General features: G+C 39.5%; 1 protein-coding gene and 1 long non-coding RNA gene across 2 annotated transcripts in view; both read right to left on the bottom strand.

Annotated features, from left to right (window-relative positions):
• Positions 1-942: 942 nt before the first annotated feature.
• On the bottom strand, positions 943-10,774 carry LOC138049246 (uncharacterized). Its single transcript, XR_011132318.1, has 8 exons — positions 10,636-10,774; positions 7,664-7,778; positions 6,333-6,453; positions 4,278-4,377; positions 3,175-3,253; positions 2,341-2,420; positions 1,558-1,678; positions 943-1,081 (listed from the first exon to the last, which is right to left on the bottom strand). It is a non-coding gene; the product is annotated as an uncharacterized lncRNA (long non-coding RNA).
• A 1,342-nt stretch (positions 10,775-12,116) lies between these two features.
• LOC138049245 (nephrocystin-3-like) overlaps positions 12,117-27,910 on the bottom strand; it is a 52,591-nt gene continuing 36,797 nt past the window's right edge. Inside the window, exons 20-33 of the mRNA XM_068895433.1 lie at positions 27,093-27,190; positions 26,742-26,821; positions 25,106-25,227; positions 22,839-22,917; positions 22,056-22,096; positions 21,565-21,628; positions 21,107-21,234; positions 20,289-20,408; positions 19,488-19,539; positions 19,323-19,391; positions 17,737-17,768; positions 16,293-16,386; positions 15,273-15,398; positions 12,117-14,630 (exon numbers count right to left, since the gene is read on the bottom strand). Of these exons, the coding sequence (XP_068751534.1) occupies positions 14,451-14,630; positions 15,273-15,398; positions 16,293-16,386; positions 17,737-17,768; positions 19,323-19,391; positions 19,488-19,539; positions 20,289-20,408; positions 21,107-21,234; positions 21,565-21,628; positions 22,056-22,096; positions 22,839-22,917; positions 25,106-25,227; positions 26,742-26,821; positions 27,093-27,190 (1,285 nt within the window). The 3' untranslated portion in view covers positions 12,117-14,450. The remainder of the gene's footprint in view (positions 14,631-15,272; positions 15,399-16,292; positions 16,387-17,736; positions 17,769-19,322; positions 19,392-19,487; positions 19,540-20,288; positions 20,409-21,106; positions 21,235-21,564; positions 21,629-22,055; positions 22,097-22,838; positions 22,918-25,105; positions 25,228-26,741; positions 26,822-27,092; positions 27,191-27,910) is intronic.

The raw sequence follows: 27,910 nt of genomic DNA, 5'->3' as shown, positions 1-27,910 counted from the left end.
TCAAAACCCATGCATATTTATCGATTTCAGTGTATTTATGGCATATTCATGCATATTTATAGATTTTCATGCATATTCATTAGTTGAATTTTAATTTTTTTACAGCATATTCATGCATATTCATAAAATCCAATGCATATTTATGAATATTAATCACTTGAATTTTAAATTTTAATGCACATTTATCTATTTGCATGCATATTTATGATTTAATGCATATTCATCAGTTGAATTTTAAAATTTCATAAATACTCGTCAACCCCATGCATATTAATCGACTTCAGTGCATTTACAGCATATTCATGAATATGAATTTCCTTGCAGATTCATCAGTATATGCATATTCATAACAATTTGATGCATATTTATCTATTTTAATGTCAGTACATTTAATGCATCTTCATCAGTTCCTGTCCATTTTATACATAATTATCAATGTCATGAATATCATTTCATGTTTACTCATCAATTCCCTTCTATTCATGTATATTTTTCAATCTTATCTCATTTCAGGGGAATGAACATACACAGAACATACTTTCAATATTATCCCTCAACCAGAAATGTACAAACGTTTTGAGAAATATATTAAACTCATCCTGGAACAAGAGAACAAGTTGCAAAAAAGAAGTGCCATTCTTTATTATTTCAATAGGCCTTTTCAAAACATTTTGAGCCTCAACACAAAAATCACACGAGTCTGTGATACTTCTTAAAGTTTCATTCCTTTGTTCATTTTTAACATGAAACGTAAAATGTACAGGACTCCTCCTAACTTCACATCGTCAGAAATGGGAAATGACAAGAATTCAAGAGGAATAAATGAAATCGAGAAGAAAATGACTTGCTTTGAACCCAAAATGATTGAAAATAACCTAGAGAAATGAGTTCTCTAAACTATGAATGAAGATAAATAATCTTATCGCAAATGAGTAGATTTCACAGAAACGCTGTCTCAATAACTCTAAAAGCTAAGGTGCCATATGAAGCTTTCTTTTTTACAGTGTTTTATTCGTTCAGGTGAAGTTGGAGGGTAGACCAGTTGGTAGATAAACAGCAACAATGTAGTTTGTGGAATGACCTACAAATACAAAGGCACATTTTAAAATTAACCCAACTAACGTCAACTCTATATCTAACTAAGAACGTTTTATTTCTGAAACTGTCAGACATTACCACCCATAATGAAGAATTGAGGTAAAAATGAATTGTTTTCTTTATAGCAGCACAATTCAGTTCGTTACTGTAAAATTGGTATTTCCCGAAATAGATACAAGAGATGCCCCTCGATTTTGATGTGTCACAATATCCACTCAGAAATATCTACTTGATGTTTACACTTGTACACGACCTAATGTCCAACAAAAACATCATTACTTATAAATCGGGACACAAGTGCTGAATAAAAGATGAACTCTCGATTTTGCAGGTAACGTGTATGTTATTTCCCACTTCAGCGACAGTTCATCATCTACGAAGGAATGGACTTCACAGTCTCCCAAGACTTTAAATTCAGATTATTCAAATGCAATAAGCAAGAATCGAAAGCAAAGATACCGTGCTTATCAGTGATGGACAAGACCCCAGCACAGGCAGACGTTTTGTACAGTGGGCAAGTGTAAAGCAAGGATTCTGGGATATAGTTCAAACGAGGCTCCATATGCAAGATGAAACAATGCTGCAAAGCAAAATAGAAAAAGCTAAAGCTTTGAAAACTTTACACTGTAGCAAAACAAAGTAAAGAGAAGATAACTCTAAAAATCCTAAAGAGATATTAAATCATTAAATGACAACTAAAACAATGCACAGACAATTTTTTTTTTGTAACACAAAAGGGTTATAATTTGATTCCAAGCTAACATCAAATTTCTGCTTCTTTCACACAGCATTGCTTCATGCCCGAGAGGACCAAAAATGACAACTTCAAACGAACAAGTGAAAGCATATTCATTGACTTTTCTGCATATTCATCTATACCTGTCCATTCCATGCACATTCATCAATTCATAAATTCTCCTCATTTCATGCATGTTCAATGCTTCTAATGCACGTATTCATAGATTCTCCTCATTTCATGCATACTCTAATGAATATTCATTGATACCGATACCTGTCCATGTCTTTCATTTTATTTTCCTTTGCTCACATTTACTAATGGTTTATAAAAATACGTTTTCAAGCTTGTCATTTCTATTGAAAGGCAGACCAGTTTTCATATTAATTGACTGAGGGATCAAACGATTAACACGAATAGTGAAAATTGACGTTTGGGATATCACTGAATTATTCATGTAGCTAAGGATTCAAACTAATTTAAGCAGCAACAGTTTTGATACAAACCTGATTGTTCACGTTTTGCCCAGCTCGAGCGACATCACCACAAGACCCTCAACGGTTTCCTGTAGTTGTTGCAAAGAAGTCTAAAAGAAACGGGAATGAATCAGTGAGTCCCTAAAATACAAGTTGCTTTGCAATGGGCGAAAGAACAACTGAAAAATCATATCATGTATTTGTATCAACTCAGGCGCACGATTTTGTAGAGCACGCAAACCAGAGGGAGACGTTGATTCAGGACCTAAATAAACGATCTAGATCTCCAGTGAGTTCTAGTAGCTCAATGGGTACAGCATCCGACCGGTCTTAAGACGACGGTTCAGTTCCTGCCTAGGGCTCTGATTTTTCAGTTGTCCCTTCCCCCATTGCCAAGCAGCTTGTATTCTATTCTTCTCACGGGGACATTACACCTTTCCATCGCATCAAGTATCAGTGATTCCCAATTGGTGCTGTTCTAACTAATGTCCTTTCCCATTGTATCCACCTCGACGTCAAACGTCTTTTGGATCTGCTAGATTCAAGTAGTATGCGAAGATTTGAAGTTTGTTCAATAAAATTTCTCAGTGTTGTGGTAGTTTGTTGTTTTAGTTGGCAAGTGTATTTGCACTTCTATCAGTCCCTCTTATAAGGACGTAGAATATAGACTGGCTTAGAATCCGAAAAAAAAAAGCATTACATGAATCATAAAAGGTTTGAAAACCAGACACGATGGTCATTTAAAAACAGTGTATGAAAAATCTACCTACAGCTTGTGATTACTAATGACAGAAGCATTGCCCAGACAACACTATGAAACACCTACGAATTGTGAAACACTATATCTTTAAGGTATTTGCCTACCTTGACGACTTTTAAGAGAGAATTAAATCCATCCACTTCTTGTCCAAGTATAGAAGTCAACATTTCCCTTGCTATCAATCTGAAAATGAAACAAGCACGCTTCAAGACATAAAAACTCAACTTTTCTTTTTGATTTCCCCTTTTAACGTTACATGCCCCTTCTTGTCTCAGTGCTATGCATTCCAAGATCTCTTTGGTTTCACCTTTGTTTTAAGACAGAAAAAGGGCTATGTGCACCAAGCTACTTGCTTCATTTTAAAGTGCTACTACAATAAAAAAATAAAAATAAACTTTAAAAAAACCATTTTGAAATTACTTTCGTCGAATGCTTTAACAGGCGTAATTTTTTCAAGAGGAAGACTGTTTATTTTGACTCCTGTTTTTTCATTTAATGGCCTGGCATTATTTGGTGCGATTCCAACCAATAAGCCATCAGGGAGCTGGATCGAGGAGAAAGAGATGCCATTTACTCACTTGTGTGAATGCGGCTTAATTAGTATGCAAAACAAGAATTTGAGAATCTGAATGCCAAAAGGTCTTGCACTGCATACTAACTGAACCACATTCACACAATTTATTTTTACGTTAGTGAGTAAATAACGTCACTTCTCCTCGATTCAGATCGTTGGAAGCTCATCATTTGGAACCGCACCAAGTTATGGCAGACCGCTAAATGAAAAAAGACGAGTTAAAACATACAGTCTTCCTCTTGAAACAACCACAAAAACTCTCACCTGTTGAGAATTCAACACTAGTACTTTCAAAATGCGAAGAAAAACGAGAAGTGATTTTTGATCGTAGTACCACTTTCAGATATTAAAGTGTTTGGGTATAAAGTAGCCCGTCTTAACTTGTTATCCAGATTGATGTAAATGAACGTGTATCTGGAATGAGTTCAGTGAAAGCAAAATAGTAGAAAGATTTGACTGTATATCCTTTACCAAAGAGAGCCGGAGAACTGAGAACTCCATTAAAATGGATCTACACTGACAGAAAACAGCAATAAGGAAGCTCCCTCTCTAGGTATGAAAAATAAAACTTAAAACCTTAAACCTAAAAAATCTGCAAAAAGCTTCCTCATTTATTTTGTATGGACGACTGACCTTGTCCTCTCATCTCATCGCTTGTTTTACGGCTTCCTCCATGTGCCAAGCGCAGGTGCACTTCCAACACTGGAGTTATCACGGCATTAGTTTCTTGAGTCTGCAAATAACAAGATTGTAGGAGTTAACTATTTGTAAACATAACCACATGATTTCGAGTGCAATTTGGAATAAACAAGCACGAGTCAATTTTTTCAAAGACAAGCAAAAATTTACAGGTGCTTATTTATTCCAAACTGAACAAGAAAAATCATGTCTCAGCTGAGGTCTTGCTGATCGCTTGGTCAATACAGCTAGGCAGAAGTTTGAGATTCTTCTGTAGCGACCGAACGGTCAAGGTTATTAAGTTGTTTATTACATGTCTAACAGAACGGTCCCAAAGAAGAAACAACTAATTTGCATAATCCATAATCGGCCAATGGGCATTACGGGAGAATAATGCCCTGGCGCTTAGCTGCTCTTACCCAATCACAGGATGCGTTATATCGGACAGAAACGTGAGCCATATAATTATCAGTAGTATATACTCAATCCCCGGTTATTGCAGTTCTAGCTTTCTGATTGGCTCGCCAAATCCCAGTTATCAGCGAATAAGAAGCAGTGCGCCAATTGCCAGTGTGCCAAAAACAATTTGGGGTGAAGTTCAAGTTTTGTTCCAGCAAAATGGCTGAAAACGACAGGTTTGGAGAAGTGTCTCCCTCGGAAATACAGCAACTTTTCGACAATACTATCCCGGAAGCTACAAAGAAAGCCACAAACGTCGGCATAAACATATTCAATGGTATGAAACTGTGAAAGTTAAAAAGCTCGTAATTCTTGCGACCAACTAGCATTCAGTAATTGTACTCTCTATGTTATTAACTGAGATATCAAGCCTATCTTATGGCAACACTACCTTCATAAATGTTAACCACTGGTGCAAAAAACTTGACTGAAGTTCAAAATGATAGAGGGTAGTTTGGCATCTCTGCAGATACGTCCAGAAATGCACATAATTGAATTCACAGCGATTTCAATGAGTGTTGCTAAGTGTTCCCTTGCTCTTTTCCCCAACTCAACATCGGTTGCATCTGAGAATACTGACAATTAGTATCACCCAACTAGTGGACTAATGCAAATGCTGCATGTTGATTGGCTACGCTACTAGAGGACTATTAGTAATAGTCCTCGAGTAGCGAAAAGCGTGACGTTTTCTTTCGTTTTATTCCCAAATAAAGATATTTTCAACTTGCATTTGCTAACTTTATCATTGCCTTTTCTGTCCGACTAGTTGGGCGATACTAAAACAATTAGACCCTTCGCCCTTAAGGGCCACGGGTCTAATTGTTAATTAGTCATTAATGTCACAAATTAAGTAATTCATTGGTAACAAAACGATACTCCTCTCAAGTAAAGAAAATCAGCTACGTTTACCCCCACCAAAAACTAACGCTAAGGGTTTCACAGGTCCCCATGAAAAAAAATTATAATAAAAATAAGCAGTATGAAAACAACGATGGTAAAAAATTGTCATCATCTTGGTGACAATGGCAAAGAAGCTAACAAGAAAAGCAAGTAATTAGAAAAGAAAACAACCCGACATTTCCAGTGTCACCTCTGCCCTGATTAACGACAGAGGCAAAAGATTTGCATCCCATCCCTGAGGCCAACTGATCTTGTCAACCCAATGGATACAAATTTTATTATTATATAGCCGAATTTTTTCCCTAAACAGCCGGAACTCTCATTGGTTACCTCGAAGTCACATGACATCTAACAATAAAACTGTTCCCGCCAAAAGTCTCTGAGCGGGCAACAGTGCAAAATCTATGACGTCAGAGGGTAACAGTGCACTGTTATCCGCGAATGTTGACCGACGACCGCCGTTGTTGTTGCCATTGCACGTTTTTCTTTTTGTGCTATATAACAAATCACTTAATGACTGGTCCCTCGGGAAACAGTTCATTTTGTTTCCCTTGGCTGCGCCACGGGGAACCATTGATATTCTCGGGAAACAAAAGGAACTGTTTCCCTCGGGACCAGTCATTAAGTGTTTAGTAGTCCGTTCTCTCTCACCTGGAAAGCAATGTTTGCATTCTTATGCATTCCAAATATATCTGGCTCGTCAGAAATTGGTAGACTGTCAATATTATCCCACTCCTGTCTGAGTTCATCATATCCAGTAGGGAATACATACCTAGAGACATCATACAAGAAGGGTTAACCACAAATTAAGTGAAACTTTAACCTACCATTTTTTATATCACGAAGACAGTTCTCCTCGCTTTTCAATAGTTTTTTTACTGTACCAGCAGGGAGATTCTTGTAATCATCAGGATGCTTCGTTGTAGTGATGATTTTGTTCCAAAATGGTCGCCATGTTAATTTATTTTGCTGCATTCAAGCAGTTCTTGTCACCTTGTCACAGTCAAACATTGTTTAATTCTGAGCTATACTAAGAGACCGATTAGGACTTCCATAAGCATTAGTCTGAAACCGTAAAGAGGTGAAAATAATTCTTACAATAAAATCCGATTGAAAGTTTGAAAGAAAACGTTTTTACCACAAAGTTAATTTAAGAAACACTTATTTTCACTTTCATATTTTCCGGGCCCTCTATCTTGAATAGTTGTGACACGATATATTTACGGAGAACGTTTGTACAACAACGTGGCAAATATGACACATAATATTATCCAAAATGGCCGTGCAGTGAGAAAAACGCTACTGAATTTAATTGCTTTTCTAATACAAACCACTTCTTCTAAGAAAGTTACAACAAATTTGGTTGTGGACATTACCAACTACAGTTTAAAGTTACCCATGCAAGGAGTGGGTATTCCCTTAAAATGGCTCACACAAGTTTTAACATGCTATTTCAAGGAACTGTGTAATTGGAACGATTAAATCAACCACACACGCTAAGGCGTTTTAAAATATGGGCTTCAGTCACCTCAACAAACGTTTCCACTTTATTTATTCTCTGAAATCATCAAAATGTATTTTGTGCTTTTTGAACCTTTTTATTGAAACTTCACTTTTTTATTTGCTTTGACAGTGGTCACACTTTGATGTATAGCGGAGCATTGAAGGAGAATGGGTTTGATACCGGGTTGACGTCACAGACTGCTTTGCATTGGGAGAGTTTTTTCGAAAACAGTGATGCAAAGTAATTTGTGACGTCAACCGGTATCGAACCCATTCCCCGTAATCGCTTACAAGTAGCTATGGATCAAAGTGTGACCACTTTTCCCCTCTTTCAAAGCAAATAAAAAGTGAATTCAATCAAAAGGTTCTAAAAACAACAAAATGGAGAATAAATAAAGTGGGAAAGGTTGTTGAGGTGACAAGCACTTTAAGCCAGAGAGCATGGTAAATAGAAAAATTGATACAATTTATATTCTCACCAGGTCTAGAAAACTTGTAACCATCTTCAAGAATCTCGGCCAAGATGAATCTTCCAAGAATGGTCGTCAGGCACCCCTGATCCCAGGCATCAGTAAATCGTCCTCCATATGTGATCTGTGAAAAACAAACAAAAAATAAACATGTGAAAGCCCCTGAGCTCCAGTTCTTAACCATGGAAGTAGTATCTTGCGTAGTGCGTGATCTTCTATTACGGAAACATATGAAATAAATACGCTATTTACAAGGTAATTTTTGTAAAATTTAAAAAGTTAAAAAACCAAACGTTTTCGGCTTTTTGCCATCATCAGGGTTAAAAATGACCGTTCGCATGCATTATATCTTATGCAATTCCTGTTGGGAAAGGTTTGGAAACATAAGAGATAACTTGTATGTTGAGACTGGGGAGGAATTGTTGGATCATTAGCCCATCGACGATCCTACGTTTATGGAATGTTTGTGCTGAAGAGAGAGCGAGCCAAGTGAAAAAATGTGATCCAACAATTCTGCCCCAGTCTGAACAAACAAGTTATTTCTTATGTTTCCAAACTTTTCCCAACGGGAATTACATAAGATATATATGCATGGATGCATGCGGACGGTCATTTTTAACCCTGATGATGGCAAACAGCCGAAAACGTTTGGTTTTTAAACTTTTTAAATTTTACAAAAATCACCTTGTAAATAGCATATTTTACCTAAGCGAACATTATGGATACCACATGAAATAAAATTGTAAAACAGTGTTAAAGCTTGTCCAACTTTCTTGAGTTAATTCAAGGGTGAATTAAAAAAGAGTGTTTCTCAACCAATTTGCAGTCTTGCCCAAGCACAGCGAAAAAATGGACTTATTTTTAGATACACTTTACGTGCGAAAACAAAGGGCTACCACTTTAACCAATCAGCAGAAGTCATGTCACGTGTTTTCTAGGGTATTCAAAACAAAGACTCATATGTGACTGTGCTGGAGAGCCCACCCATACTAAAACAATACTCTTATCTAATTCACTCTTGGTTCATTTTATAGTACAAGCAGTCAAAGTTTCCTTTTTCTTGTCTCACAAGAATGCAATCCTCGCTACGTTATTACCCGTTCCGCGCACATACCTTGCGAGGATCACATTCTCACTTGACTGTCAAAGACGAAAATAAAACTGACAGCATTCTCATAATGCCATGACCTTACTACAGTTTTGCGAAGAAAAAGATCAAGATTTTGAAATCTCTGAAATTAAAGCAAAAGGATGTCTCTTCTGAAGTGTTAGTCACTGCAATAATGTAAAATCTAATTTTACCTAATAAATAAATGCAAATCAGAAGAGCATGCTAAATATAGTGACCAAGCTCCTGGAGGGGGACTGGAAACTAGACTTTTCAAAGGCTTTTTCCTCAAAAACTAGCCATACAACCCCACCTTAAAATTTCAGGATTTCTTTAGCGAGAAAAACTAATTATGTATAAAAATAAATAGTTAAATCTGTCAGACAAGTTTTTCGCAAATGGCCAAAATGTAGATTTTCGTCTATTAACTGAAAAACTGTCCAATAGACCATTTTTAAAAAATGTTGACACTTTGGTCTTCATATCGTTTACTTATTCTTAAACGTTCAACCCTGGTTGTACAGCTAGCTTTTGAGAAAAAGGCCTTTGAAATGTCTAGTTTCTAGTCCCATCTCCAGGAGCTTGGTCACTATATTTGGCTTTTTCTCCTAATTTCCATTTATTTGTTAGGTAAAATTACATTTTACATCAATTGCAGTGACTAGCACTTCAGAAGAGACATCCTGTTGCTTTAATTTCAAAGATTTCAAAATCTTGATCTTTTCCTTAACAAAACCGTAGTAAGCCACCTTAAACGTCCTCCCCCCCAACAACACATCTACGATATTTAAAAAAATGTTCTCCCATCCAAAGCAAAATGAAAATGTAACTAGCAGAAAAATGTTTTGGGCTTGCGTGCACTTTAAAGTGAAGCTAAACTCAAATATTTTTTGTCTACCATATTAATTTCCCTTCCACAAGCAAACTTGCTTTACAATTCTTACCACAAAAATTCGCTTGTTATCTGCCGGGTAAGATGCGCAAAGTTATCAAAACTAGCAGTAATTTGGACCCACGACCGTAATGTGAGAAGCATTGCTCTATTCTCTATTTTACGTCACAAACTGCTTTGGAATGCAAAATTTCTTTAAAAACAGGAATACCAAACAGTTTGTGACATAAAGTCGAGAATGAACTCATGCCTTTCACATCACAGTCGTGGGTCCAAGTTACTGCTAGTTCTGCATGTTTCATGACAGACCAAAAACAGGATGGAACAGCTAAAAAAATCTCTGATAATTTATGAAAAGAAACAGTTTTCCAGGCGCCAAAACAAAATAATATACTATAGCAACAATGGACACAATCTCAGTAAACACAATAGTGGTGTGTGCAATAATGATCCAACGAAGGACACGTAGTGAGTGGGAAAGTTATCTCTTCTATGGCCCAAATAAATGACCAACTCTTTGTTCCTTCGTCTTTTTCATTTGAATGCCTCAATCAAAACCTAAGAAATCTTTATTTCAAATCCTCCTGCGACTTGGAATTTGCCCACTGAATATGTGCATTAGGTTTCAAGGTCCAAATGTTTCCTGATTAAGTCATGCGCACATAACATCGCTGTTTTGGATCTAGATGCTGCTCTAGCTTTTCTCTTTCACAAAAGTTGGTGGTGACGATATTATCTTGAGCTTAAGCCATTGACCACTGAGAGTGACACTTGATAGAGTTTACTCTGTCTAATGCCAGACGATTTTACTCATCATTAAGGGCGTCCTACGGTATTTGAGCTGCGAATGGGTTAAGCAGTATGTTCGAATGAGGATGATAAAATATGTAGTAGATAAGTAATTGGGGGAGAGCTTGGGTGCTATCACTGCTATCCTACAGTTAGAAATGTAAAAAATTAGGTATCTAATCTTAATCTTACCTGAACAAAAGTCTGCCTTCCAAAAGATTTATTCTAAGGCTGGGTTGAGGGCCTCTCCAACTTATTCCAGCAGCACAGGTATACCAATATGAATGCAATTCTTGAGGATTGAGGGTGGATTTGTGGAGCTGACCTCCGCATGGACTGGTCTGGGAGAAATCAAGAGCTCGCTGATCTCCTTCATCACAAGTGTCATCCGGTCTCTGTGCTCCGCCCAGGCTTTCTTGTGAAAATGAACTCCTGGATCTTGGGGGGGACGGGGGGGGGGGGGGGGGGTGGCATGTACCAATAACTTTTCATGGCATCAAACCAAACAGAACAGGCGACGTGAAGCAGAAACAACTGTGAGGTTAACTTCTGGTCGTGTGCCCTGCCTTCTTATACCCACCACGTGGCCTAGTTTCGGAAAAGACCCTTTGGGATACCCCCTCCCCCCTTGGGCCCCCAAACGCGGAGGGACTGGGAACAGAAAGGTCTCCCACAAAAAAAGCAATGTGGTTTCTACTCTAGTTTCATGGGACTTCAAGAACCCATGTTTTCAACCAGACGAAAATGAGGTAAAGAGATAAAAAAACTGATTCAATGAGAGAAAAATGACTTATTTTACCAGTTGGAACGTGGGAGGTGACCTGGTGCCTGACCTAGTCCATGTTTATGACTATTCGGGATGGAAGGGAGCTGTCTTTTGCTAGTGTCTGGGCCCAGGGACAGCAGCCGTAAAGGGGAGGGTTTCATAGCCTCTAGGAACCGTCGGGTACATTCGTGGTTGACGTAGCTCGCATCTCAGTCCAGTCCCATTTGACCTGGCATCCACTGCACAAAATGGTAGCACTCCAAATTGGGGATCTCGATGGCGACCACAAGAAGGCGACAGAGGTTAGCCGAGGGAGGTCGTTGAATTTTGGGCATCCCAAAGGTTGCAAGTCGATGTGAGGAATGTCCCACGAGGTCAACCATCGCCGTTCCATCAGCCCTCCTTTGAAAGCTACCAGAGGACGGTCTGGGGTCTCGTGTACAACGTGAGGAGGTTGTCCCGAATGTCCTTGGCCCGGTGAGACGATGCATCGGGGTAACGATGGTACGGGTGGCAATGAACATGTGTTGTGCAGTAATGGACGGTATGATGGTCTTTCGGGGAGAGATTAGGAAAAAGAGATGGATGGTCTGTAATGAATCGATCCCGTATGACATCGAGTCCAATCGCACCAACCAAGTTCACTAGGGATGAACTGACTGCCACCTTTTCGGAGAGATCCATTGCCAAGCAAATCCCTTCAAAGTCAACGACCAAACAGACTTTATCTAAGAGGTAACTCCCCTTTGGTGTTGCATCGGTTGTCTGGCATGTCTTCGTTGTCAGTGTCGTCTGCATCCTGTAAACAGTAGCAAATTTCCCGACACTCCCTGCAATTTGAATCCGGTTTCCAAATCGCCTATAGTTTGATGGGAGTTGCTCCTTTCATACGATCTTTCTCATCTTGCCAAATGATTAATTTGCATTTAATCGTGATAAAATCATCCTTTGCAATTTGAAAATGAAATAGAGCATTTTTTCTATTAACAAATTAAAGAATACAATTGTTTTACAATTAATAAGTCGTTTCTTATTTACACGTTTAAATCTCCATACCTTAATTACTTCTCTTAAAATGTGCAAAAGTAAAAAAAGAGATTACAAATGAGCATAGAATGTCCTCTGGTATTAAAGCAGCTAAAATTGTCAATTTTAGAAACAAAAAAGATATAGCTATAAATTTCATTCTTATAAATATATGATCCGACTCTCTTTCCTATAAATATCTGGCCCCGGTTGTTCAAAAGGTGGATGACACTATCCACTGGATAACTCACTATCCATTGATTTATCCAGTGGATTCTTTGATTGCACTCAAGTGATAAGATGGCCATGTTGGTGCCACGATACTTGGCCGATACTTGACCGATACTGGACCGATACTTGGCCGACACTTGGCCGATCCTCGACCGCTACTTGACCGATACGGTACTTCACCGGCAGTTCATCGCTACATATCGGCCGATGCATCGGCCGCTAGTAGGCCGATATATCGTCCGACTATCGACCGACTATCGATCGACTGTCGACCGACAGTCGACCAAGTATCGGTCGATAGTCGGCCGTTATCGGCCAAGGCCACCTATCGTACACATGATCCGAAAAATTTACCTCAACTTTCCATAATAATAGAGTCAAATTCCCAAAAGAATTTTTCGCTACTGTCCTTTCCACCAACATAGCCATCATGGCATCAGGCGCAATCAAAGAATAGCGATATCCATCGTTGGAACAACTGTAGAATACGGCCCGCTATTTTAGCCAACTACAGCGCGCGTACTATCTGAGAGATATAATAAATCGTTTGAACAACTGGGGCCAGGTGGACTCCATAATCACTCTCACTCTTCTTGGGGACGAGGTTACACTCTCACAAGATATTTTACTCTGTGACACTGAAGGTTGCCTTTCTCGTGTCGAATGTCTTAATACAAGACCTAGAATCCACAGTTAAGATCGAGAAGGGTAAAGCAGCATACGCAAAGTCACTAATATTTCGATTATTGGCCTTTTTCACACTCGAAGATGAACAAATCGTTCTATAGTTGGTTAACTAACGTAATTTCAAGACGACCAATTCTGCTAGTGTTGTCCAGCATAAAATTCATAACAGACGGACCAACTAGATACGTTTGAGTTGAGACCAGGTATGGCTTGGTTACGTTTCCTTTTGCGCAAACCTTAAAAACGTCCCATAAACCATCGCTTCCATGGCTAGTTCCATTTTCCCGCAGTGGTCGATTTGCTCGTATGACGTGAACTTCAGTCGGACTTAGGTTGGCTTGTTCGTCTGGACGGACAAGTCGTCTTTCTAGACGGACAAATTTCAGGCGACTATGTCATCTAAAAATTTATTCTTCCTGTTTTCACATCAGACGACTTCCAGGCGGACTGCATTCACATAATGGCATATGGCATGACTTAGCAAAGTTATGTATGCAGAAAAACGGAGGCATACAGCATGACTTCAGGATGTTACCTACCAAAATAATTACTCATTCTTAACAGCTAATCGTTCTCTTAAAAGACATTAGTGCACAGGCTTAATTTATTTTTATCAGTTCTTTCGAATATATAACAATTATTCCATGAGCGCGTGTTAGATATAACCAGTCTTATATCCAATAAGCGCAAATGCAACAAGTGTCTTATAAAATCTCATCAAATTCTGAACATGTAATATGTTTTGTCCCGGGAAATTTTGCTTCCTGCAAACATTTTCCAGCTTGGTGACACTTGACTCAATCAGTCTTCATATTAGGTCATACGGTGTATCAGGTGATAACTGAGTGAACCAATCAGAAAGCTAGAAACGGAATATCCGAGGTCGAAAATTTAATAATTTAAAGTAATCGCCGATTATTGTTAATCGGCTCTTGAACAACAGGGCCCAGGGTCGGCCAGGGCCACTCCGAGAGGTTCTATTTCTTGTCTTCCATTCTTCACAGATTTCGAAGAGTCAAGCTGTGATTCTAAAACCACAAAGGAATCACTTTCAACTTTGGAGGACTGCTGGCATATGTCCGGCTTTGGCCAAAATCACATTGGAGAGCTGGGCCGAGTCATGTGGAGCAAGTTTGGAGTTGAGTCGGATTAATTGCCATGGCAACGGATGTTGCAGTTTGCTTCACAACTTGTACAAGAAAGCTGGCACGATGTAGTGGGACCCGCTCCAAAATAAAATGGACATTCGAAAATTCTGAGAGACTGTTTTTCGTCACAACTCCTTGCTTTCAATACTTCACATTAACATCACTCTAGACACACTATCATTTCCTTGAGGACTCTGTGAATGTCTTCTAACACTACCGTTGCTGAGTACACTCAAGGACGAGCGGCGAGACAGAGCGGGATGAGCGGGTCCATGTTCTCTGATGTCATTGGCACGTTTGTACAACTGGGCTGCTTTTTCAGGTACATCCTGGTAGCAAAACAGGAAAAAGGTCCATGAATTTCTCATCACCGATGCTAGATCGACTAATCGTGAAAATCATGGAAAGTTAATATTTTGAGGTGACGTTTTTGTCGTCCACGCCATCGTAGATCTTAAAGTCCCTTTTCTTTCTGTTTGCTGCGAGATTAAGACTCACTTCAGTAATGATGACAATATCTAAAACAGCTTGGTATATTTCACTCTCGGTTAAAACGGCAACGAATAAACTGACGTGCATACTCCAGCACACGAATTTCAGAAGACGGAAGACACGGGAGGTATAACAGTCTTAAGATGTTCTCAATACACGTACATTGATGCAGACGTTTACCAATCATTAAAAAAATTAAAGAAATGAGCAAATTCATTACGTTCTTAACTGACCCGTAGGACGAACATGTTCTTAGCATTTCCTTAAAAGTCTGGTTAATCTCAGCTTGTATTTTCTTATAAAAGGAATGTGCCTTAAAAGTCACTTATCTCAAACTTAAGATTTGGTGTAAGTGTACGTACGTTAATGAAATAGAATGTAAATAATGACGTCAACCAAGATTCCCTTAATACGTTTGGCATTTTGAGCCAATCAATGCCATATGACAAATGCTGTATTTTCTCTGATAATGTACTTACCAGGTCAAACGATAACTTGGCAAGGTTGACAAGGGTCTCTGCCACTCTGGGATGTGATCCACCAAGCGTATCCTCATAAATTTGGAGCGCACGTTCATATAGTGGTAACGCCTCAGACTGTCTGTCCTGTCAATCACAGTAATAGGGTTACTTCAAAATGTACGCACCCATTTTTCTCTAAATTCATCCATACGCCTGTCTGCCCGCTTGTCAGTTTGACAGACTTTTAGTCAGTCAATTTCAACAACAGATTGGCAAGTTTGACCAGGTTCCATGGGTGGCTCAGTGGTGAGTCGCCTTACTAATGTGACCTGCATTCTATCTCCGGATTCTGCATGGTATGTGGGTTCAGTCAGGACCCGATAACCAGACACCTACAACTCCAATACTACGTTTATATCATGGCATTTTCGCAGATCAAGCTACGACCATTCTTAATCCCATGAGTAATAATTTCGCATCCAAGACTTGTGATTAGCTAGAAAGGTCTGGTTTGCGAAAATAAGTTTAAAAATAAGTCGGTCTACAAAAACTGTTCCAAAAATAAAATGAACTTGTACTCTTCTAGTCATTGTCTCCCGGTTGAGTTCGTTGGTTCTCTCATTTGGGACAGAGAGAAAATGAACAAAAACTAACGTTCAGGACTCCAGGCTGATTTCTCTTACAGCTGTAAAAAGATGGCCGGTTAAATATTTTGCTTGCCATTCTAAAAGGGGACACATTTTATGCATGAAATGACTACTGACCGACCAAACAAATTAAAAAAATTGCCGCCAGGCGATCGAGAGAATAATTTAACTGGGAAGGTGCAAAGTTTTAAGAGTCTTCAACGAACTAGAAATAAAAAGAAGGGATAGTAATCACGAAGGAAGACGACAATCAGCAAGTTTGTGGGCAAACGCTTTGACTGCCAACAAAGTAAAGTTATCAAATTGGCGAAACTTTTCACTTGCTATGGTGCTTTTTAGTGCAAAATTAATGGACAATTAATTGTTTAATCATAACAAATGCTCAATTTACCTGGAGACATAAAACCACAGCCAGATTATTAAGAGCAGTGGCAACACTTGGGTGAGATTTACCAAACGTTGTCTCTCGTATTTCCAAGGCATGCCTACAGAAGCAAGATTACCAAAGGACATTTCTTTAGTGACCACTTCATTTTCGTCCCAGGGGAACTTCTTCGGGACAAAAATCCATTCCCCCGAATACCAGGAGAACTTCCCATTTACATTAACCATACAAACCAGCAACGAGCATGAAGACATGTCCCATGTGAGAATCAAACCTGAAAACCCATTTTTTTAACATTTCCCATTCAATTTTATTTCGTAGTTTTAATAGACCTTTCAGGATATTGAATTCCAATACACTTCAACACTATGTTTTCATTAATTTTCGCTTTCAATAATTTAATTTAATTTAATGTTAAAGCGTTGGATAGCCTAGTGGTAGTGGTGACAGTGATGGTGGCAATAGTGGTGGCAATAGTGATAGCAGTGGGAGTGGTGGTGGTAACAGTAATGGTGACAGTGATGGTGGTAATTGTGACACCAGTGGGAGTGGTGGTGGTAACAGTAGTGGTGACAGTGATGGTGGCAATAGTAATACCAGTGGGAGTGGTGGTGGTAAGAGTAGCGGTGACAGTGATGGTGGCGATAGTAATAGCAGTGGGAGTGGTGGAGGTAACAGTAGTGGTGACAGTGATGGTGGCAATAGTGACACCAGAGGGAGTGGTGGAGGTAAGAGTAGTGGTGACAGTGATGGTGGCAATAGTGATAGCAGTGGGAGTGATGGAGGTAAGAGTAGTGGTGACAGTGATGGTGGCAATAGTGATAGCAATGGGAGCGGTGGTGGTAAGAGTAGTGGTGACAATGATGGTGGTAATAGTCATAGCAGCGGGAGTGGTGGCGGTAACAGTAGTGGTGACAGTGATGGTGGTAATAGTGACACCAGTGGGAGTGGTGGAGGTAAGAGTAGTGGTGACAGTGATGGTGGTAATAGTGATAGCAGTGGGAGTGGTGGAGGTAAGAGTAGTGGTGACAGTGATGGTGGCAATAGTGATAGCAGTGGGAGTGGTGGTGGTAAGAGTAGTAGTGACAGTGATGGTGGCAATAGTGATACCAGTAGGAGTGGTGGTGGTAACAGTAGTGGTGACAGTGATGGTGGCAATAGTGATACCAGTGGGAGTGGTGGTGGTAACAGCAGTGTGCTAGTAGTAGTAAGAGCGGTGGTCGTAGTGGTGGTAGAAGTGGGAGTGGAGGTGGTGGATGCAGTAACAGAGACTTGAAAAGATCTACGGTGGTGACATTGATGAAAATGGCACAAATCTTGGAAAATGGAAACTCGTAGGAGCACTCGGATTTTTTCCCGGTGTCCTCGCATTACCATCAATAAATAAAATAATATATTCACTTAAGTGGCTGTTCTTTATGTGTACTATTAAGAAGTACACTTTCTTTACCTGTATAACGGTTCCGCCTCTGCATATTTACCCTGCAAGCAAACAAAACATTGTGACTAGATAGACAACAGTAAAGAACTGCCTCAGCCTTAGCTGTTGGACAGGGTAAAATTAACACAGGTATGAAGGGCAGTAGGTCACAACATAACGGGCATAGAGAGGAAAAATCAATGGCTCTTTTATAAATCGGTTCATGTATCCACCTTTAGCTAGCGGTGTGCAATCACGACAAGCAACATTGTGTTGATGACTAGGACACATGACAGTGGGCTACGTAGCGGGGACAACAGTAGACGAGACGCGCAAGGTGCAACCTCAATTCAAGGAGGCTTGAACGAACACACCTTGCCTCACTAGTTCGATGCATACTGAAAATACATTTTCAATGACGCAAGAAACTCAAGGCACTTGTAATCGTTTGTGTACACTTCTGTACTCTTCATATCTGTTTGCTTTTAAAACAGGTAACAGATATTTTAAATGCGGAACAAAATGGGAGACGTTAACTTGAAATGTGGATTAAACAGACTGCCTTTCATGCATATTTCCTTTCTAGCGCTTCATTTACCAGACCATTACCACCTATCGAACTCTGAGCAGATTTGTACCACTGACTGAGGAAAAAGGACTGACTGAGGAAAAGGGGGAGGATGCATCTTTATTGGATAAATTGATGCTTGCATCGATCACGAAAGGTTTCCATACATGTTCAATACAGCTGCATACACGTCACAATGTAGGGATAAGGTTGGACTCATGCTTAGAGGGTCACTTTGTGACGCCTAGACCAAGTAACTCATGTCTCATTGTGCGCCTGTAGTGGACAAGCTTAGCCTTTTTAGTGGGTTGGTATAAAACGAGCTGTAAGAGCTCTCAGGTCAGTTCAGTTCAGTTTTTAACGTGGTACTACGACCAAAAAAAATTTTGTTTTTCCTTTGGATTTCAAAACTATGTTAACTAAACACTAACTCACCCAAGTTTTAAGTTCTGATTTTAAAGACACCTGTTTATTTTAGCTGGAATTTTCTTATTTATTAGTCCGCCATTACTAACTTTAAAATCTTGAGAGAGCTGGGTCGAGGAGAAAATGACGTCAAACTCTCACTAGTTTAAGCATGCAATGCGTATGTACGCGGCCTAATTAATATGCAGCACGGGAGTTTCGGGCTCTCAGACTTTTCAACGCGTGTTTTGCATATATAATAAATTGCGTTTACACGCTGAAATTTTAAGCTAGTGGGTAAATGACGTCATTTTCTCTAGTTCCAACCCTCTGAGGTCCAATCGGCCACTTTTGAACGTGAATAATGGCGGACCATGAAATCCAAAACTTACACTCAAAATAAACAGCCTTTGGATAAAACTCAAAGCTCAAAATTTTGGCAGTTAGGTGTTAAGCGAACACGCTTTCAAAATCTGAAGAAAAAAAGGAAATGATTTTTTGATCATAGCACCACTTTAAGTTCTTCAACAAAGTATCCTGGGAAATATGCATCCCCCACAGTGAGCAAGAATGGGTCAACATGAGGAGTGGCTTGACGGCGTTACTGAAAGCAGCAAGAGAATGAAACCCTGAAGATGCTTACTTGTTTTTTGTACAACAATGCCAGGTGTTTGATTGTGGATGCAATGCTTCCATGGTGTGGCTGAAATGCCTGCAGGTTGGAAAAATAATAATTAAGAAAATACAAGTTCTAGAAAACAATGGTAAGTTACAACGAGTACCACCTATAGAATTAATACTCCCTTACCTTCAATCGAATTTGATAAGCTCTAAGATAGAGGGGTTCTGCTTTCTCAAGCCTGTAAGATCCAAAAACGAAAATGTTAACACAAATGAGCAATTCTCGAGTTCACTGTTACATGACGAATGCACAACTGTTTGAATCTTGCAAACAACTATTTCAATAAGAATTTTACGCATGCTAATCATATGTGGCAGTAGAATGTTCCACTTGACTTCAACCAGTTTCCTTTCCCATGCGCCTTATTACCTCAGAGATACCATAAATGGATTACTAACCTTGTTTTCTCGGTCCGTACTGTAAGCTACGGATTCTCGTTTTTTTCCGTTGATTTATGGCCAGTGTGCTTGGCAGGATGCAAACCAATGGAAAAAACTTGGTCCGTAACTTACAGTACAAACCTTGAACTCGCTTGGTAAGAGTTATTTACTCAAACATAAGAGATGAATGATCAGTACAATACTGAGTTTGTGCCATTGATTGTGTCGCTAGTGAAAACCAACTCTTACAAGAACAAGATTCAACATACAGATCACCGAACCTCTGCCTGACTTGACTTATTTTTACCTAATTAAACATGAATGATTTGCAGAGAACTATTACTAAATAATCCTCTGTGATTTCAGACCTCAGTGGAAAATGTCACTTATTTTTACTTCAGTTGTAATGAAAATGTCACTTCAAAATATAACCTTGCACTTAAATTATGTTCCTCAACTCAAGAAAGTACTCTCAATAGTCCTTTTGAAGCATGTGAATGCCTTATTTCAATCAAATAAAAATCATGTTTCCTTTGTGTTTACTTACATTTTCTGGTCATTATACAAAGCCGCCAAGTTGTGAAGAGACTGGGCCACATCCGGGTGGTCTGGATCGAGCAGAGACTCGCGCATCTCCAGTGACCTCTGAAAGAATGACCTGGCAGCTCTGTTTAAAAATACCACAAGCCCAGTTAATGATCATCTGGCTGGCTTTCATTTACGACTGGACTGGAACAAGCAAGAAATTGGAGGCCAAGGTGGGATTGCCCACCCAGTTGTCTCAGTTGCTTGAGGGAGACATCACAGGTTCCAACCTGATCATAAAAGTGACTAAGGAGAAAATACTGCCTTACAAGTAACTTTTGACTTTTGAAGTCTTCTCAAATAATGAATATCAATCGAGGGCCTCGTCTCGCAAACCTTGATACTATTAAACATGATAAAGAACCCATTCACTAATTCCAAGAGTATGGCTCGTAGTTTCAGCATTGCGGTGTCGCCCCTAAATGAACCCCATATATACATAAGTACGTAATTGACCACTCTCCATAGGGGCTTTTCAGCAACAACGACACGCGAGAAAAAAAGAACAACTTTTTAAGAATGCTATACTGGCCGGAGGCAAACCAGTAAGCTATTTACAAGTGCAGCCGAGAAGGTGAACCAGGGACTACCACAATCAAATCCATTGAGTTGTCAGAACGGGTGTTGAACGTGGAATCTCTTGATCTCAAACCAAGCTCCCCATCCACTGGACCACACTGCATGCACGCATGCATGTTTAACATTTGCCCCCTATGTGCGCCGGATTTTACAGCGCAAGGGCTTTAATTAATAAGGTATAATTATGTAAAGTTAACTTACTCGTGATTATTTTGAAGGAAATACAGCACTCCCAGTTCATTAAGGGATTTTGCTAACTCGGTACTTGGTGCTCCTCGGGCAAGTTCTTCAACTTGAAGAGTTCTCTTTTTTAATTCAGTGAAATCAGCCTAAAGATAAAATGGAAAATTTTAACAAGAAGCTATAAGATAGGGGACGATCTGCCACATGAGTTCTCGTAGCTCAATCGGTAGAGATTCCGACAGGTGTTACAGAGGTCGTAGATTCGAATCCTGTCTTTGCAACAAGCGTGCTTCACGCCATTTATCATCATAGATATTCCATACTCTTTTGGATTACGTGCCTTATATGATGTTAAAAATTCATGTAAGAAAATGCAGGAAAAATAATATGTGAGTACTTTTAAAACAGCATCGGTATTCTCAATTCTTTTAGCACCTAGCATGCAAATCATTAACTGTTAACATAATGTGACTTACTGATGAGTTAGCTTTTTGTTTGATGGCCTCCGCCCTTTTTCTCACAGAGTCAGCCATGGAATGCCTGCAATTTGGAAGGGCCATAACAGTCAAAATCTCTACAAAGCCGTTTAATTTTAATGAATTATTTCAATGAAAAATACGTTCAAACTTTCGCATCTTTGTTCGTGATGTGTAGAAAACAAAATTTGGGTGCTAAATAAGCGCTAAAATCTAATATAAAATCGGAAACGTTTTCAACCCAGGAGTCCTATCATAATTAAGCGAAGTACAAATGTTCGGGTGAATGAAGTGCTGAGAAGGACTGTTTAACATGACATTGGCTGACGTTTCGACAAGCTGAGCGAAAGTCATTTTCAGAGTCAAGTGATTTGCGTAATATCAGTAGATGGTTTAAACACACTGGTCGTTGATGTGATTGGTCAACAAAGTTGTGGGTGTAGTCAGTCGACTGTCAAAACGACAAATTCAAAAACTGGAATGCTCCTTACTTTTCCTGTTTCCTGTATAAAATGGCCAGGCCTTCCAAATCCTCAAAAAATAAAACCAGTTTAACTTATTAAAACGTATTCCAAAAACATGTTTCTATAGTTGTCACAAACAGGTTAGAGTCGCCTCTGGGTAACATCAAGGAGTTTATTTAAATTGCAATGAATTTTGGCACGCAACCAACCAACCAACCAACCAAGAAAGAGGCGTTTAACAACAACAATGGGCATAAAATAAATGTCAAAGCCTTAGACGTTACAAAATATTAACTTCTTTTTTCTAATTGAGAAATCAGCGATGAGTGCAAAAATGCGCTATGTTGGCGTGAATAATCATTAATTTGCTGAACTTGTTCTTCTTTTTCTTGAACTAATTTGCTAATTAGTTTGCTAAGCGATAAGTGTCACACACGGCCACCACACTGAATGAACAACCTGAAAAGCTTAAAAACAATTGCAAGGGAAGGGGCGACCAGGCGAAAATAAAAAGTAGGCCTTTGAGTGACTACACACAGACAAAAAAACGCCAGCTTTAAGAATGCAGTCAAGCTGACGACCCAATTTACTGCACTTTATTCTCATCGGTTAAAACAGGAAATATGAATCCCAATCACGCGCAGCAGACGACAACAGACTTTAAGTCTGTGAACAATGGGTCACACACCATGATGTCACACAACAAACCACAATCACGTCATGAGGACAGATTGCTACAACGCAGGACTGAGCTAAGCTACAAAGCCTTTGATTTTTATTACGTCATACTCATCTCTCCTCATATCTCACCTTAACAAGAGAGGGGTGACCCTTTCCAAGAGTATTTTCCTTTATTTCTAAAGCTTGTTTGAAAAATGCCTCGGCTGCACTGTGATAAAGCAAAACACTTTTAAAATAGATATACATTACAAAGAAAATTAATTCTGGCGACGATACACCAGATAGATCAATTTAGCACGATTGTGTTTATGTGAAACGTAAGATGTCCAATGGCAGGCTGCTGATTCTTTGATTGCACTCACGTGATAAGATGGCCATGTTGGTGTCAAAATAACGGAAAAACTTAGCTCAAGTTTTGCATAATAATAGAGTCAAATTCCAAATGACGTTTCGCTATTGTTCTTTCCTCCGACATGGATGCCGTGACGTCAAGTGAAATCAAAGAAGTGTCACAAAAGCGTGAAAATTATTTTCATTGTAACTTTCTCCCTTTAGAGGTTGCTCAATTTTTCAAGCTAACAGGCAAAAAAAAAATGAGCTGCAATCCAACAAGTTTCTTTGATTTTTGGCAAAACGGAAATTTCAGTATCGTATTTGCCGTTTGTCATCAAGGCGATACCACATCCGTCCATCAATTCCACGAAAATACGCGAGGGCAAAGAGTGGCCTAGTCTCTCAAAGGATCTACACAAACTCTTCTCGCTTTGCTGTTTCAATGTTTGCCTGTTGCCCATGCAATAAAAGTGTGCTTATTTGGCGATAAGTACAGGAAAATACATTTCAGGGATTAGCACCGTTGACAGCTGTGCAAGCCTTTGACTGTCAACAGTTCGTGGGGAAAAGTCACAGTTCTGCTATCCCAGTCTCCTTACGAGCGTGGTTTTGTGCCCTCCGGAAGTGAAAATTCGACTTTTAGAAGGCTTAAAGGCATAATAAAAATCGGATTGGAATTTTGGTTGCTTTTATCTCAGAAAACCATGAAATAAAAAACAACAACTGTTATATACACTGTAAGAGTAAAGATTGCATAGGTGGTTACTGCGTGGCATTCTGTGAGAGAGGTCACGAGTTCGAACCCTAGTGATCTCACACCCTTGCTTCGACTTCTTTCCATTCTGTGTAGCCTCAGGTAGCTTTAAATACCCTTAAAACGGAGCACTGTTGGAAGTGGGAGGTACAATGAGTGCACCTTCAGCTTCCTGGGAGAATAACCTCTAGAGGGTAAAGGAACTTCCAACGTTAAATAAGATGTACCTTTACCAAAATTGATGTTTCCTCATCTACCACAAAGCATGAACATATAAAAGTCACATAAATCTGATCTTGCCGTCACGTGTGAGGTTCAACTTTCAAAAGGAAGAACCCTGTCTAGCGGTTATTTAAGTAAATAATGACAGAGTTTTTCGCTAGTTTCAAATCTTAAAGCCACGCTTTGAGAGTGAAACTACTTCCCTTAATTAAAGAGTTATTCGATGCATGAAAGGTTTGCTTGATTCAGTTGCAAGATTGCAAGAATTACCAACCACATCTGAGAACTCATGTGTCTTCTGAAACAAACATGAATTTCCTGCGAGTATCCTGTGAAGCACAATCACGTAAAAAGTAACCCTCAATCTTAAGGCCGGACTCTTCACATAAGGTGAACCCCGAATCGTAAATGACTCGTGCCGGCCGACGTTTAAGCTTTGCAGTTTTAGGGGGAAACATAAATCTTAAGGTCTCAAATGAGTGACCATAGTTTCCCTCTCAGTTTTGAAAAAAAACTGAATCGTCTCTGGAAAGGTCCAATTCACGCTTGGGCTTAAAAAGAACCTTTTTACTACAAAAGTAAGATCATGTTTCTTTCATTTTTGTGGCGCCATTGGGTTTACCAAAATGACACTTTGGTAAAAATGTCCAATTTTGTTGATTATTTAGCCCATAATGAAAAACAATCGATTGAATTCGATAAATTAAGCATGATCGAAACCAGTGCATCCGAATATTAGTATAATCACTAAATTTTCTCACCGATTAAGAAGCAACGACTTAGGACACTTTTAAAGATAATTAACATGGAATATTTCTGTGCTGAGGTATGGGCATTGCTTTGGACGGATTTTGAAACTCAATCACTTATTTCCTTTTCGTCAAAGGCGCTCTTATTTCATCACCTTAAAATGCTGAAAGGCTCTCTTAGGAAACTGAACCAAACTGACTTTCATCATTAGTACCCAGTCCCCGCTCAAATAGAGTATGAATATCAAGGAACTCCGGCAGTTCACCTTGGGCAGTTGCATTTTAGGACCCTCAAGCGAAAAGATAACAAAACTGACTGAAAATATTTGTGTCCTTACGTAAATTTTCTCCAATGTGCATTCAGGCAGGCGAGATGATGAAGAGATTGTGCAACCAAAGGGTGGTCTGGATCCAAGATGGTCTCTCTTATTTCCAGTCCTCGCTGAAGCAAAGGAGCGGCCTGAGAATAACAACACTTGTTAAGTGGGCCAATCACAATCCATGCAATTAAATGAGCCAATCACAAGGCAAAGAAGGCTCATTCAGCCGGTGGCAAGCGCGGGAAAAGAAGCCCCAGTTAGTCACAATTAGTTTTGCTGATCGGCGGAGGATGTGAGATGATGTGCATTATGGGTAACGCCCACTCTCCATATGAATATACTCAATAGCAATTTATAACAATGAACAGCACGAGAAAAACTTCAAATCAAACAAAGCATGCTAATACGAAATTTTGGTTTTATCAAACATGTTGGTCAAGGTCGAATTACCACCGTGAAAAATCTGCAGACATTTCGAGCGTTAGCCCTTCGTCAGAGTGACCATAGTTTCCCTAACGCACGAAACGTCAGCTTTCCAAATCGTTCACGGTGATAATTCGACCTTTATCAACACCTTTGTTAAAACCAAATTTCCTGGTTTCACTCTCCCACCGACGCAGCACCACAGTTTATTTAGAAACTAGAAATTTGTTTAAAGCATGCTAATAAACCGCTACAGTACGGGGTCCTTGGTCCGCCACTTTTCAGAACACGATTTTATCTTTCCTCGTTAACCAAAATATGACCAAAACCAATTGTGTTGGATGATTTTTTGATTAATGTTTTTTTCGGCATTCCTGCTGTCGGTGAATACGAGAGGTTCAAGTTTAAGCCTTGTTAATTTGTCTTTCAAGAAATTCTTTTCTGTTGCGGCTCCCTATATTCATGGTCATGTTTACTCAGCTTGTGTTAAGATAAAAAGCACAGGGAACACGTCTTTTTGCAGAACAGGTTTACAGATGAAAAAACTTTCTGCGGTTGGGAACAAATATCCTGCAGAATTTAAATTTTTGGTTCATCGTCTCTTGAAAAATATCAACGATTTTCCCATTGGGGTCCTTGGTCTGCGACTTACATGTATGACCCTAGAGAACGTACATTTTGCAAAACAGATAAGGAACATCTTAGATAAATGGAAACGGTTTTACTGAATATTTTCAGCCAAGGGCCCCCAAGTACGTTTTCGAAATACAACAAAAATATTTCAGTTTGGAACTTGCCAATTTAGTATTATCGTGAGAGATAAAAAAGCTTTCAGCTCGTGACGTTTTGACCCAGGTAAGATATTCACGATTATCATTTTTCTCACGAACCAAGGACCCCATACTGTACTGGTAGCAGGTAGCTAGTCGACTGTTTGCAAAGGGTGGTGGATTGGAATTTGAGGCACTGAAGGCAAGTCAAAGTCTTGACGCATTCCACATAAGGGAGTAGGGAGGGCGCAGTGGTGTCAGCACTCGCCTCCCACCAATGTGGCCTGGGTTTGCAGACTCCGCGTCATATGTGGGTTGAGTTTGTTGGTTCGCTACTCTGCTCTGAGAGGTTTTTCTCCGGGTACTCCAGTTTTTCTCTCCCCTCAAAAGTCAACCTATGATTTGATATGAGTTGATTTGATTTCATTTGATTTCTGTAAAGTCCCCAATTAGTCAAATACCTGACTAAGTAATCCCAGACATTTGAGAAATCGCCCAACAACTTCAAACATCTCTGCAGTGGCTGCTGATAGCTCGTTTTCTAAAAAGAAAGAATGATATCACCACATACATTACATATACAACACATACCAGTTCTTTTAAACCTACATTGTGACTAGACCTGCATTTATTAGGTTGAATTAGGAAGCGGATGAATCATGCAAGCAGCGTTAAGGTTACTCACATGGAAACTAAAGGCATGCAAGGCATGCAAGGCAGTTCTCGCGAGTATGTGCATCTTTCGCTCGTTTTGTATACCTTTAGAATTTAATGGAAAACTGAAATCAATGGTAACCATGTTGCTGACAAACCTTCGGTTTCCTTCAACACACTAATGTATTTTTCTCCAAGCAAGGCTTGCTCTACTCCAAGATAGTGCCAATAGCTTAACAGCTCACATGTTCGACCCCTAAGGAGCAAAAACACATTTGTTTCACAAGATGGAATAAGTAAATCCCCGCTACTGAATAAAGATCTTTTTCCCAAGATCACTCCAGGTCATAATCAAGAAACACCTGAATGCTGCAAATAGAGTCGAAGGCCTTGAAGAATAAAAGGAAAACCCTGGGAAAGAAATTGCTCATTTATGCCAAATAGCACTTGAATTCATGTGATTACCTATACTACGAACTTCAGTTCAAAGAAAATTGGTGCTTTCAATCACCATGGTGTGCAGCTTTCAGTTTTCATACTCGTCCCCAGAGTGTGTCTGTGCATTCCGGATTGACTTAGAATTTGGCAGTGTTGGTTTTTCTGGAGGAGAAAACCGGAGTAGCCGGAGAAAAACCTCTCGGAGCAGAGAGGCTCCGTCATGCTCAAAACACATGACGCCGGGTCTGGGAATCGAACCCTGTACTGCAAAAACCTCTACGCCATTAAGGGTATCCCGAGTATCAGCGTCTTGTTTATTCTAACAGTACCTTAACCTGGCTTGAGCCAGCGATCCAATCGCAACTTAGTACCTAGTCAGCGGTTTAAAAAAAGCTGACCTTGATAAACTCTACAATTGAGCCTGTGAAGTATTGCCACCATGAGTGGCACAAGTACACAAGTATTGATGATGATGATGATGATGATGATGATGATGATGATTATTATTAATATTATTATTATTATTAAATTTGCTTTG

The sequence above is a fragment of the Montipora capricornis genome, chromosome 5 (genome assembly GCF_036669925.1).
Source record: "Montipora capricornis isolate CH-2021 chromosome 5, ASM3666992v2, whole genome shotgun sequence".
NCBI lineage: Eukaryota > Metazoa > Cnidaria > Anthozoa > Scleractinia > Acroporidae > Montipora > Montipora capricornis.
The sequence above is the reverse complement of the archived record's forward strand: the minus strand, read 5'-3'. Positions and strand labels throughout refer to the sequence as shown.